General features: G+C 38.2%; 1 protein-coding gene across 1 annotated transcript in view; it reads left to right on the top strand.

Annotated features, from left to right (window-relative positions):
• The window catches only part of vgll4a (vestigial-like family member 4a), a 41868-nt gene extending 35007 nt beyond the window's left edge, over positions 1 to 6861 (top strand). The window contains exons 6-7 of the mRNA XM_085144943.1: positions 1829 to 1903; positions 4439 to 6861. Coding sequence (XP_085001069.1) covers positions 1829 to 1884 — 56 coding nt within the window. The 3' untranslated portion in view covers positions 1885 to 1903; positions 4439 to 6861. The remainder of the gene's footprint in view (positions 1 to 1828; positions 1904 to 4438) is intronic.
• The last annotated feature ends 7147 nt before the right edge of the window (positions 6862 to 14008 follow it).

Genomic DNA, 14008 nt, shown 5'->3' with positions numbered 1-14008 from the left:
CAGCAGACATGGAAGCCTAAACAATGTTTGCAATTAATTATCCAGCAAATATTATTAAAAGATACCGAAAAAATATTTATAAAAAAAAGCAAACAAACTTGGAGACAAATTACAGGATCCAAAACATACACATAAGCGCAAGACGCACCGTAGCGATAGCAAATAGCCTATGAGATTTAAGCACAGCGAAGTCCACCAATTACCACCTACAGATTCTTAACAGTTAACCACGTAAAGAGCTGAAAGCAGCAGGGATACAAAATAAACCTCTCAAACAAACTCGAATGCAAAACGCATTGTAGGGACAAAGGGATGTCCGATGCGTAAAAGCTTTACGCACCAGGCTGCACAAATTCCTACCCCAGTCTACCCGAATAATTGAGAACCTTGCGCGTTATTAAACGCATGAAATCGCGTCCTCTCCACACTTGCAACATCCAAATGACTGGCATGCAGCAATCAATACACCATTTAATTGGATACAGCGCGTAGGTTCAGAGATCATCGTGCAATTTACATGAATCCCAGCTACATGTCGCTAGCCCCATTCACAGTTTAATCATTATCACATGATAAGAAAAATAATATAAATAAAAATAATAACCATGCTTTAACCAGCCTCGTTTGTATAGGTGTTCAAACACGTACACACGCACAGACAGACGCAAGAATTCAGCACCCAGTTTACTCACAGTCAATCTGTGATCTGTGCCGCCGAGGATACGCTGCTTGCCACAAATCTCGGAACGAGGTATCCGTAGATTCCTCCTGTGGGTGAAGTTGTAAACTCCCAATATTTCTTGAAACATAAATAGATTTTACTTCCATTAAAAGACTTAAAGGGACCATGCAGCATTAGAGGGGTCCAAGCAGGAGCTGTCCAGCGGGGAGCAGTGCTGAAGACCAGGAGGATGAAGAGGAGGAGGAGGAGGAGGAGGAGGCTGAATCAACACGGGCAGCAGCCGCTTCGCCTTGTGCGACTAACATCAACAACCAGAGACTCAACTCCCATCTACACAGCCTCAATGTCATCTCAAAGTCGCCCCCCCCACTCATCCTCCTCATCCTCATCTATAGGCTGCACTGACATCGCACTTGCAGCCTGTTTGTTTTTATTATTTCAAACGATTTCCCCCTTTACATTTTAATTAATGCTGTCAAATAGGTAATCACATTTTTTTCTTTTTGACTATTATCCCCCCCAAACAAGAAGAGCAACTTTGTAAAACACTGGCTGAAATAAAGATTTCCCATTCACAATTATTTCTCATTTTAAAGCGATAAACTGCGATTATCTCAGGGGCTTAAAAAATAATTTTATTCAGGTGGCAAAATGAGATTTTGGGATCTTCTGCTCCTGGCTACACAAAAGATGACCCCCCCCCCCCCTCCACATTCAGATACACACGAAAGCCCCCCCGCACTAATAAATCGAGGTGCAAAATGGAAACATATGGGGGCTAATATAAGCAACATTATCTGCTCCAAACGCGTGTATTTGGAAGAGGAGGCCAGTTACCGGCTGTCTGCAAATCTGGCAAATTGTGATAAAGGGAGCCCGTCAATAAAGGGAGGGAACATTGGCTGGTTGTCTAACTCTGCCTGTAATCGTCCAAAGCCCGACGTCTTCCACAAATGGGGGGATGATATGAGAAGAATAAACACGTGGACTATAAGCTCGCAATTAAAAAAGAAAGACTGAAAAAGAAAATGGAAAACACTTAAAGATTTAAAAAATGGTTTGAGGGAACTATTAAACACGTGGAACAGCGAAGAATGGATCCACTCGTGGTAGGTTTTTATTTTTTCTTTATTCTTGCTTCTAAAGTAAACCTTCTGGAAGTAGAAGACAAGAACGAAACATCTTTGTGGAACAGCTTGTGAATTTAAAGTGCAAAGGTAAGTAAATTACATAAATATAGGCCCACTTGTTTGATTTACTTCAAATTTAGGAACAACTTTGTTTTCTTTAGCTTAGCTATTTTTCTTGCGTGATCAGTGATGTCACGTTGGCTTATCCTGCCTGTCCTTTGAGTAACTTGAAAGCTTTGTAGTTTGCCTCCATGCTTGTAGTTTGCTTTCATACTCCACACGTGCTGACTGCTAACACTTAGTTCCCTGCTGCAAAATTTGAAAAATGTTTCATGTGACAGAGCTGAGGTGGAGGGAATACAAGCTGACTGTGGAGCAAACTGCTGGAAATGCTCTGGCAGAGAGATCAGGAGCAGAGACTCCGGTGTGAATGTTCCTATCACAGGCTGAGAGGGCACCAGATGGCAAACCAATGAGGGGTGAACTAACCTACTAAATGATACCACATTAAATGCAGCATTTAAAATCCCATCTGGGTTGCCGTCCCTGCGGACATGGAGTGTGAAACATGACACATATTTATACACCTGCTGATGGAGCACACAGGCATGTCCAATAGGCTGGTGACATGCACTCTCAGCCAGCTGACCTCCTAACCCCTCAGCTTTGGTTTGATTCAGCTCACTGCCCTTTTCACCAGCCCTTTTCATCAGACTCTTAATTTCAGCCAGAAGCCTGTATTTGGCTCCAAGTGAATGCTGTGTGTGCTCCATTAGTTTGGAATTACTTGTCCTTTCTTGTAATGGCTTTTAGAGTACGTGAGTGAGATTGAGGCTTGGGTTGCCCCTCTTTACAGGCCCACTGGCTGTAAAATCATTTAAATGTTAGGGAGGTGTTTGCAGAAGGATGCAGCCAAAGTGCAATTCACTTAACACTATTTGCTTATTGTCATTTTTCAACCCTAATGAATAGATGTTTTTTAAATTGACACCTTAGATATGTGCCTATATGTGCTTTAAATGCATTTCAAATAATGTATAATTACTACGTACTTTGGAAAATTAAAAATAAAATATGGCCAATTCTTCAGTTCTATTAATATAATAAATAATGGAAATTTTTAAAAATAAGAAAAATATTAAATCAAGAATTTAAAAAAAAAGAGCTCTTAAATGTTTTGTTTAGGGTTTTAAATATACGTTTTTTTTCCCCAAATGGGTAAAAGCATTAAAATTTAATGTAAAACCTTTTTTTAATGTCTGAAACAGTGCTTAAATACTCTCCCGAGGATGAGGGCAGGTCACTCCATTTTCTATGTTGGTGTCAATACTGTTTTAATAACCTACCTTGAAGTGATTGTTTTAACTGCCAGGTAATCTCTATGCAATTCTCTGTTTTCACATGCATCTTCATGGACTCATTTTTCAACACCCCTCTGCAATTTGAGGCCACAAAATGAACTGATTAGCATGATGATTAGTCATTAGTATGCTAATCATAAGCAATTCACATATTTTATTCATATTGTCGCAGAGTTGTTTTTCTCCTTCTGCTGGAATTGTGTACACATCCCATTCTATGTTTATTGTAAACATGCAAGTCAGTGTGGCGACTTGCTGAGAATGTACAGTGGAAACGATGGTTTTACTTGTAGTGTTTTTAGTTTAGTTTTTTTAAGCTGCAGTGTCTAATAAGGACGGATGAATTCATTCATTGGACTGAGGAAATAAAAACAGGGCATCTGTGACGTGGATTGCTCCTTGTCTTCAGCATCAAGAAAATGTTTTTAAATTACCACATATATGTTGCAGAAGAAGAAGAAAAGATGTTTCAGTCCAATTTTAAAAACACAGAACATGCAATTCAAATATATATTTAAAAATCAACATAAAATATTTATAAATCCTTTGTTTTAACACCAAGTCTGTCTCCTACAGGATATTTAAAATATAAGTCTGTCTTATTAGGTAATCCCTGTAAGAGTTGTGCTGTCAGAAGCCTGGATGTGCAGCCTCTTCTCACCTGCTGTCTCCCTTTTCAACAGCCTGTAACCATGATTGCTGCTGTACATTTTTTTGGACTTGTGTAGTATAATATTGATGCAGTACCACTTGTGTCTTGATCATAGAGGGACTAGCCTGCATGTATTCCACTAGGGAAGTAATGCATAACTGAATATATGCTCACTCAGTATTTCTGTGTAGAGCATAATATAATTTGATCTTCCCTTCCAGGAATGATTTATTAAATTTACCTTACACCTACAGACGCTGCACAGAGATGCTTGAGACTTCATGTACACAGTTTCTTATGTTTTTAGCCACCATGTCAGAATATTCACAGTACACAGACTCTAAAGATACTGGAATTACTTCAAGGCTTGATACTCGTATTTGTCTGTGCTTCCTTAGTATAGCATTTGTTTAGCATGACCTAAATTGCTGTGAAGTGAGTGCCTCAGCAGCTCTGTCTCGCCTCTTTCTTTTTTTTCTTCCCTACATCTCTCTTTCTCTCTCGTTCTTTGTTTGACTTCTTTTTTTCCCTTTACTCTCTCTCTCTCACACACACACAAAAATATGTATATATAACCAACCCCCCCCCCCCCCCCCCACACACACACACACAGAGACAGACACAGACACACACACGCACAAGATTTACAACCAGGCAAAACAAGCTGAGGGAACATTTTTTTGGTTGTTTAAATTTTTTTTCTTTTCTTTTCTTTTCTTTTCTTTTTTTTTTTTACAACAAACAGCTTTTGCCAGATTATTTACACGCGTAGTAAGTATTGTGGGATGTAAGAATTATTTATGTGGGCTGACTAATGAGATTTCAGCAATACTGAGTGAAGCATCTAGCAAATTTGCAGAGCTTTTGTTTTGTTTCTCTTTTCTGTGTTATTTACCCTTATTCTACCTTCTTGGAGGGATCAACTGTGCTACGCTGTAAAAGACTAGCTTTTTCTTCCTTTGGGATTCAGACGCTGCGTTTGCCACTCATTCAAAAGAAATGCTGTTTCCACAAATCCATGGAATTAGATAGTCATGATTTAAAAGACATTCAGCCCAGCTGCAGCTTTAGCATGTTTGGCATCGACCTGTCACCATGCACCGAGACAGGTACTCATGCTGATGTGTTGACAACCCTGTGTGACAGCCAGCACACGGTGTGGATTTAGTAAACATATGACCTCCATGATAACCAGTATGGGGGCACTAAATCGCTTCAAATTTTGTACATGCGTTGCTAGGCAACAACATAATCGGCCTCCGTTTCTCCCTCCTTATATGGCTCTCTACTGGGATTGCTGTGCCTCTATCACTGAAAATGGTTAATTAACTTCTACAAAAAGTCCATTAATGGTGCAGATTAGGCTTCTGAGGGTTAAAAAAACACATCTAGGCTACTCAGAATTACACTCCAACATACAAATGCATGGCCAAGATTAAAAGGACGTTTGAAACAAATGATCCTAGACCCATGAGTTTGACTGTATTTTAGCAAAAACAGCTTCAGTCATTGTTTTAAATATCATAATAGATCAAAATTGAAAAGGTTATTTGGCACACTGGACATACTGGTTTCAGTACACACAGCCTAATTTCCAGACACTTACTACATATTTAAGTGATGAAATGAGAATTTACAAGAAATGTTACAATAAATAGTCTCCTTTAATAAAAAAAAAACTCATAGCCTGAATTTATGCTGTTTGTATGAATGGAGCCATAGCATACATCGAATATAGATATAACATATTCTACATTGTAATCATTATATTATAACTATTTTGATCATATTAATTGTTTATATAACATTGTCTGTTGTGTGCAGCTGAATCTTATCATTTCTCCCATATGAATAAAACAAAAACTGGCAGGGGAGACGTCACTCTTATTAATTCAATTGGCAGCATATGTTGTTATCTAACCCCTTTCCTCACTCTTAGGAGAGGGCTTAATTGGATACATATCTATGATGTAACACTTTTACCATTTTCCCTAAATTTACCTTTTAACAGATCACAACAGATTTTTCTACTCTTCACTTTATGTCGATATTCTATATTAATGTACAATCTGAAAACATTGTATCTAGTGATACTTTTAATATTTTTCTTATTACCATAGATACATTTCTGAAACAATAGTCTGGTCTCAGATTGAATCATTTTATATATCTGCCCACCTTCGATAAATGACATGTTTATATGTTAACCACACAAGTGAGTCAAAAGCACCCTGAATTATATGCCGATTGTCTCTATCTTCTTACTCTTCTTGTACTTTATTTGTGCAATTAGGAGTTGTATATCAGCTCCCATAATCTTTTGCTTAGTAAGGCTCTCTGAGCATTACATAATTACAAACAATGTTGCAGAGTGATAGATGAAAAATAAAAGTTTATAGGATTAACACAAGTTGATTACAAATGGATGGCAAATCCACAATAATCAGCTTCCTAAATGCTGAATAATTATTACATTAGGAGTGTTTTTTTATTGAAGGAAAATATGCATACACAAAATGAAACCGCTACTACGAGTGCCCTACACACTATACAGATTTAAAATCAAATTTATTTGAACATCAGCATGACTTAACAACAGCATCTTGTGGAAGTTTATATTGTAAAGACATTACAATATTAGAGACAAGATGATTTGGTATGAGCAAGCGTTTGGTAACAGTGGGGAGGAAGAACTCCATTTTAACAGGAAGACTTCCACCAAAACCTTGCTCAGGGAGGAGCAGCCATCTGCCATAACCGGTTGGAGGTAACGGGAAAGAGAAGACACAAAAGAGGAGTGTGTAAAGAGACCAGAAAAAACAAACAGGACCAAAAAAAACTATGGGTGAAAGAAGACAAAGGTTACTGACATGCAATTAATGGTATACATACATATATGGAGCATGAAAAAAAGGGGTTTGGAGAAGAAGCAAAAAATAAATCATGGGAAGTCTTCCAGCAGTCTGAGCCTATAGTAGCATTAAGCAGTGGTTTAGGGTCACATGACCAAGCCCTGAGTATTATCTTTTTTCAAAAGGAAAATTTTTAAGTCTAATATTAAAAGTAGAGATGGTGTCTGTCTCATGAACTTAAAAAAGGAGCTGGTTCCACAGGAGAGGATACTGATAGCTGAAGGCTCTGCCTCCCATTCTACTTTTAGAAACTCAGGAACTGTAAGTAAGCTGCAGTCTGAGAGCAAAGTGCTCTATTGGTTTGATGAGGTCTTTAAGATATGATGGGGCATGATCACTCAAAACTTTGTGTGCGACTTTGCACATGCCTAAGGGAAGCATATATAAGAAGTATCAGCCCTAGCACAGAACTTTGCGCATTCTGTGCTTATATCAGATAGATACAATTCAAACAAATGCACTGCTTTTCAACTAATTCCAGTGGTGTGTCCTTGTCTCACTAGTAATTTGCTGCACTTAGATTTTGCAGGACAAATACAGGTCTAAGTCCAGTATCTGAGGCTATGAGGAAATTAGTAGTAGTGCTTCATGCAGTGAAATAATAATCACATTGTTTCTTTCCAACAACATCTTTTGAGACATTTGAAAATAAAATGAAGGTTGTCTGTAATTGTCTAATAGATCTAAAAAGTATATAAGAGGTCTTAAATATGTACTGAGAAAACAGTCAGCACCTTTTTGGGGGGTGCAGCTTGAAGGTTAAATTGCTGTATCATGCAGCATGTTAATTATTTGAATAGTTTGTCCTTGGTTAGTGTCTGAAGCCAACCTTGATGAAATAATTACCCCCACCCTTATTTTTTGGTATGTAAATTATGCACTGGTGTCATATGTCTCTGTGCAAAGCTGGCTAATCACATATTTTACACCTGAGAAACCACCACTGAGAAGGAAGTGGCAGTTTCAGTGCACATAAAACGTGTCTGTGTGAGGTGTGGGAGTGAAGGGAAACGAAAGGTCCATCATCAGCATATCCAAATAGGAAGGAGCCACGACATGGAACTCTTTAAATGGAAGCTTTGACAGAAGCCTGCAATCCTTTCTCACCACACTGCCCCTGCTAATCCCCTCCATTCAACCACATCACTATGGAAACTGTCTGGATGTCTCACCCTTGCCGCCTAACTTGTGCCATGCAGCCATGTCGGCCACTGACATGGAGGTTGTGCAGCAAAATGCTGGCTGTTCACTGTCTCCCTACACGCCACAGGTCTCTATGTGACATTACATGCTGCTAGACTCATAGTGATTTTTTTTTTACCCAGGAAAAAGAAAAATGCTCAAGAAGAGACAGCAACTGCAAGTTCAAAGCAGCGCGAGAATAAGCACTTCAGCCTTTAAGAGAAAGACAAAAAAACCTTGGCTGTATGGTGTGGAGTTCAAGGTGGTTGGAGCAAATTTTCATATTGCTTGCTCCCGATACCTATTTCATTTCTTTGACTTTCCTCTGGCAAAATTGCAGGAGAATATTTGTCATGGTTTTAAAAGGTTTATCAGCTTCAAAGCTGAGGGAGCTGGTCGTCCAACCCATCAGCAAGACCACGCAATCCTTCCAGCGCTGACAAGAATGGGTGAGAGCATGTGGACAAAATTTCCCTGCTAAGCCCCCAATTCAGAGCTTTTACATAAAGCTAGAAGAAGCACATTTGCATTTGCCATTGACGTCAGCTTTAATCCATCCCAAACCACTTCTCCAGCCCCCTCAACATCTTGGAGAAGAGCTTCGGTAATTGCTAATTACAGGAAAAAAGATGGTTATAATCACAAGCACCAACGGTCTAGTCAGTGCCAACGCCTGTGACCTAAAATCTGCTGAAATCAGCTGTAACACAGAGCTCATAGGCAAGCACAATCTTAAACATAAATGTATGGTTAAGGCTGGACTTCTTGTTTAATTAAAGCAGCAGTTCAGCTAAATCTCACATTCATGTATCTTGTGTGTTGCTGTCCTCTTACCTCTTTTTATAAAAGTGCCAAAAGCATACCCCGGACATGAATTACCTGCTTGGGTGATTTTATTTTTCCCCTGAGCAGTCGCTGATGGTATAGCACAGCATTGCATGGTATTTAATTGGATGCTTTTCTGGCATCTTATCAGGGCTACACTGTTTTTTATGTATTCATCATTTATTAATGATATATAAAACCTACAATGTCTATGTGTAATCTAAGTCTGAAGTAATCTAAATTGCCTGTTTTGTCAAACTTGACTCTCCTTTAGGAGAAACGGATCCAGCTGGCACAGATATCAAGTTTTAAGTGATATCAGATTTTTAAAAAGGTATTTAACAAGTTTTGACACTCTATCTATGATATCTAAATACAAATCAAGTATTCCCTATGATATATAAAGACTATAGACATACTTACTTGGCAATACTTAATCTGAATTTTTCCTAACATTTTCATTTAAATGCTTTTTATCAATAAACCTATTGGAATAAATGTACAATCTGTGATAAACTTAAACAAACCATATTTTCTTTTTTTAAAATCACTTTCCACAAATTCATTGTCTTGTGTGTAGCGCTTCAGTATATTGTGAACTACAACATGAATAAGTGATGCACTTACTAAATCACTTATAGATCATTTGGTCTTACAAGTTCATGTCTACCATTGCCATAACCTGCAACGTTTCAAAATTCATGAGGGTGTATTATGATTAAGTCATTTGTTGTTAAAACACATGTTGTCTCAGTTTTGTCACAGAGAAGAGATCATGCTTGACCTAAAACAATTGCAACAATACAGTTTCTTTGCACCCCCCCCCCCCCCCCACACACACACACACACACACCACCCGATCAGTGTGTTGATATTCTGCAGATTAAAGTACATCTTTGTACTGCTGGAGGTGCTAGATGAAAGTCAGGTAACACACTAATGTTTGGTCAAATCTGACTGTATATAAAAGATGGCTGCAGCCCCATTGGTAAAATGAAGCCAGGAGTTTCTGAGTTCTTTATGATCATCAGGAGGGGGCGACATGTCTGGTTGCAAAAAGATTTGCAGTTGTATCGAAGTCTATGGGTAAAGGACTTGATAGATGACCTCACCAAACACTTTCCTGATTAGTTTATGGTCTCATTTGATAGTTTCAGCAACTATAACTTTATAATAAATTGTGTGCTGCTGTGCACAAAAATAGCTTAATCAAGAACAACTGGGCTTTCCAATATTTCTAATGTTTGTTCTTTTACGTCATTGTCTACAAATATCTTGGAAACCTATGCACCTGGCTGTGCAACCAGGCTAGTCGGCCAGCAAAATATGCCCCCTAAGTGATGCGGGAGACTCAGATTTTAGCCTTTGCCAATGATGCTGTGTGGATTGTGATTGATCAAAAAAGTTTTTTTGCAATCCCAGTGGATTTCTTTATCAGTTATTGAATAATTTAATAATATGCTATAAGTGACTTTTTATATGCATAATTTGTAATCCACCATAATTAAACTAATAGAGACAGTTAGATATAGAAATGAACCAAACCAATACAGATTAATGAACTCCATATGCTTTCATGCAGAACTACCTTTCGATTGACTAATAACTTTTATATAAGTGAGCAGTGTCCTTGATTTTCCCAGTCAGATCCACCACTTGCGCCAAAGACTAACCAACCACCCACCATTGCTAACCATAAAACTAATACTAAGTCCCCCTCCTCTGATTATACTGTAAGGTGCATTTCTGCGCCACTTGAAACCCCCAGTGTACTGCCTGTCTCTCAGCAGAGATGTTACCTGCCTTTATTTGGAAGTTTGACATGACAGATTACTTTAAAGCTTTGTGCACAAATCCCAGACTTGTTAGATTCATCACCACTCAGCTTACACAGAGGCAGAGCCACAATCTGCCAGTCTTGCTCGTGTGCTTTGGCTGATAGTTTTGTTACTTATTTCCTCCCTGATTTCCCATGTCTCCCCAAGGCACGGTAAACTGAACAAAGTAAACCACATTTTATTCAGAGAGACCAGTTGCACACTGAAAAATGGATTTTAATTTGCCCAGTGAATTTGTGCGATGAGTGTTTTAGGACATGGGAGGGATATTTCATTAGTGGCTTTTCCACTGGGGCCGTTGGAGAGTTTCACGGGTTTTGGACACACATGGGCACTTATTTCCTTTTTACTTTAAAACATCTACTAGTTACGGTGTTGTATTTCTTTGCAGCAGACTACCTGATATTCTACTTTCCTTTGCAGATTTTTGAACACTGTGTTCCTATTTTTTGTCTGATAATGCAACATATTTTTGTGGTACTAGAACTTTCCACACAGGTACTCATTCATTAACAGTAAGAGGTACAAAAAGAGGTAACACAATATTAGGAGAGACATGCAAATTCACAGAAAAGCTGATTTTCATTCTTTTATATAATGGTTTAAGTTTAAATTAGGTTATTTAACCTTTTGTACAGAGCTGGTATAAAGGCATTGCATCATAGTTTGCTTTATCAGAGAAGCTGTGGAGATGTGTTAATATACTGCTGTCACTTTCACAAATGACATGCATGAGGACACGTATGTGTGTGTGTGCATGCTTTTTGTGTGTACTGCCAGAAATGTATGTAGAAATGATTGTAGTGGTGTCTGCACAAAATGATGCAGCAACTCAAATATATCCATTGCCTAAAATGGGAGAAATGCATGAGCAAGAGATGAAGTCACTTAATTTAGTTGTTGGCAATGGCATCAGAAAACATTGACCTTTCGTTGGTTCCTTGAGGCCATTAAATGAGTCACATGACAGCTGGATATTTACAGTGCCTCTCGTCACTGGCCTTGTCAAATCACAGCACACTTCACTGAAGCCTAGGAGGCCCTAGGCTGGACTTTAGCTATGCAGACAGACATAGGTGTTTTTTACCCTTCTTTTAGCTCAAGCTCACGGCAATTTCATGAAACACAAAAGAACACAAGGGCGTGAGGGTATGTGTGTGTTTGTGAGCTTGTTCGAGTGTTGCTGCTAAAAAACAGGAAGGAGAGAGTGAGACATACATACAGAAGCACAGACAGTCTGCAAGACCAATGAATTTCAGGCCAATTTATCTTATGAATGAGCCTCTGGAGGGCATTCACTCCCAGACAGTTCCATGAACTGTACAACAAATAAAACTGTACTTCTGGACCCATATCTCACACGAGACAAACTGAGAGTCTTTTTTTTCTGTAGCTGTTTCATTTGAACCAAGAAATAAACAGATCAAATCTATAATGTTTCAATGCTGTGATGAATTTCACTCCTTTTTAAAAATGTGCTAATATTAACATCTGTGGAAAGGTTCTGTGCTTTAGCCTTGTCTCAATCTTATATATACATGCCTCATGTAGCAGCCTGACATGCTTGCAGCCAAGGCTCAACTACACAGTTGTCAGTTTTGCTTCCAATACCAGTGTAAGGAGCTGTGAAACCAAGAATTTTTATGTCCTCTTCTAGCAAAAGTAATGTCCAAATGTCCAAAAAAAAGAAAAGGAAAGGAAAGAAAAGGAAAGAAAAAGTAAAACTGCTGATTTGACAGGTGCTATTGTCTGTTACATCCCTGCATAGTGATGTAGTGAAGTGGAGCCATAGCTCAGGTAGAGTGGTCTACTACCTGTCTACAAAATGCAGGGTTGGCAGGTTGATCCCTGGCACATCCATGTGTTAAAGTGTCTCAGGCAAGGCATTGAATCACTGGTTGGTCCCAATCACAGCTCCACTGCCGCTAGTGTAGGGGAATGTGTATGTAAATGGGTGAATAAGAAAATAAAGTGTTATGTGGTTTGTAGAATCTAGCACAATGTCCTACAGATGGATAGATAGATAGATAGATAGATAGATAGATAGATAGATAGATAGATAGATAGATAGATAGATAGATAGATGTAAGAATCAAAGAGCCACCACATGCCCAAGTTATACTGAAACACCCGTTGTACCTAAAAACATTCCTTTAGTTTGTGATTTTTACCTCCTCAGCACAGAAACCTTTCATAGATTTGCACTACACAAATATATATATATTTATTTTAATCCCACCCAGCCTGTTAATGCTGCCTAGTAGTCAAGTAGGCCTGTAAAAAAATAAAAATAAAATAAAAATAAAAACATTTTTTATCCTGCAGTCTGGTAATTTAAAACTGTACAATGGAAAAGAATATACTGATTATAAATCTCCATTATGGGATTTTTGTATTCTCTTTTTCACATTGCAGTAACGATAACAAGTGAGACGCGAGTGCATGCATGAGATGCGTTCTACTTTACACAGTAAACAAAGCAAAGGCATGCAGGATGTTAAAAATGTGTGACTCCTTACAATTTGGTTACACTTTTTAAAATGTTATTTCATTGGATCTGGGTTTAAATATCAATTAAAAGCAGTTGTCACATTATAGATACAATATGCATGCAATGAACTTCACTCTAACCATCAGCTGGTTTTAAATAGTGCAATAAATGTTACATGCGGCAATTATGATGTTTACAATTATTCCATTGAAAAGCAATACATTTATAATATTGTTTTTTGCTATTTAGGTCTTTTCATCCACATTCGCCAGCATTTCACTGCATATCTATAGTGCTCGAGCTGACAGTCTAAAAGCAGGGTGATAACAACTTGGAATAGTAGAAATTGTGACCCGCTTTGCCTCAATACATTCTCATTGGAGCTAACTTTTAGATTTAATAATGCCGAGGTTACACCGCTGTTCATTTCTTTTAGAAATGTTTGAAACATTGTCAGAAACCCTGAGGGCCCTTGGATTCCATTTCAGAGAGCAGCTATTTGAGGCGAAGGGTAGAAGGCAGTGACACTGACAAATCCAAAATGGGTGTGTGTGTCTGCACGCAGTGAGCATTTCTACAAAGACGGGCAACTCGTTTGATTTGCTACATTTATAAAGGCTCATAAATAGGTTTTGCTGGATTCATTTATTGTATTTACGCCACACATTTAGCCCTTGTGTTTAACCCAGAATTACAATCAGACAGTTAATGTGTCGCAAGAAATTTGACTTTGTATTTGGTATTTTCTGTTTGTTGAAGCCAGCTCTTGTTATTTGGAGTTCAACAGCATAAAAAGTGGTAAACTCTAGTCATTTATACAAATCAAAGCAAAGGTAGCTGTATTTAAGCTAAGGTATTTACTACACATAAAATTTAACAGATGAAAACTTTACTTTGCATTATTAATATTTCACTCGACAGATCTGCCATTTATT

The sequence above is a fragment of the Neolamprologus multifasciatus genome, chromosome 20 (genome assembly GCF_963576455.1).
Source record: "Neolamprologus multifasciatus chromosome 20, fNeoMul1.2, whole genome shotgun sequence".
NCBI classification, from domain to species: domain Eukaryota; kingdom Metazoa; phylum Chordata; class Actinopteri; order Cichliformes; family Cichlidae; genus Neolamprologus; species Neolamprologus multifasciatus.
The sequence above is the reverse complement of the archived record's forward strand: the minus strand, read 5'-3'. Positions and strand labels throughout refer to the sequence as shown.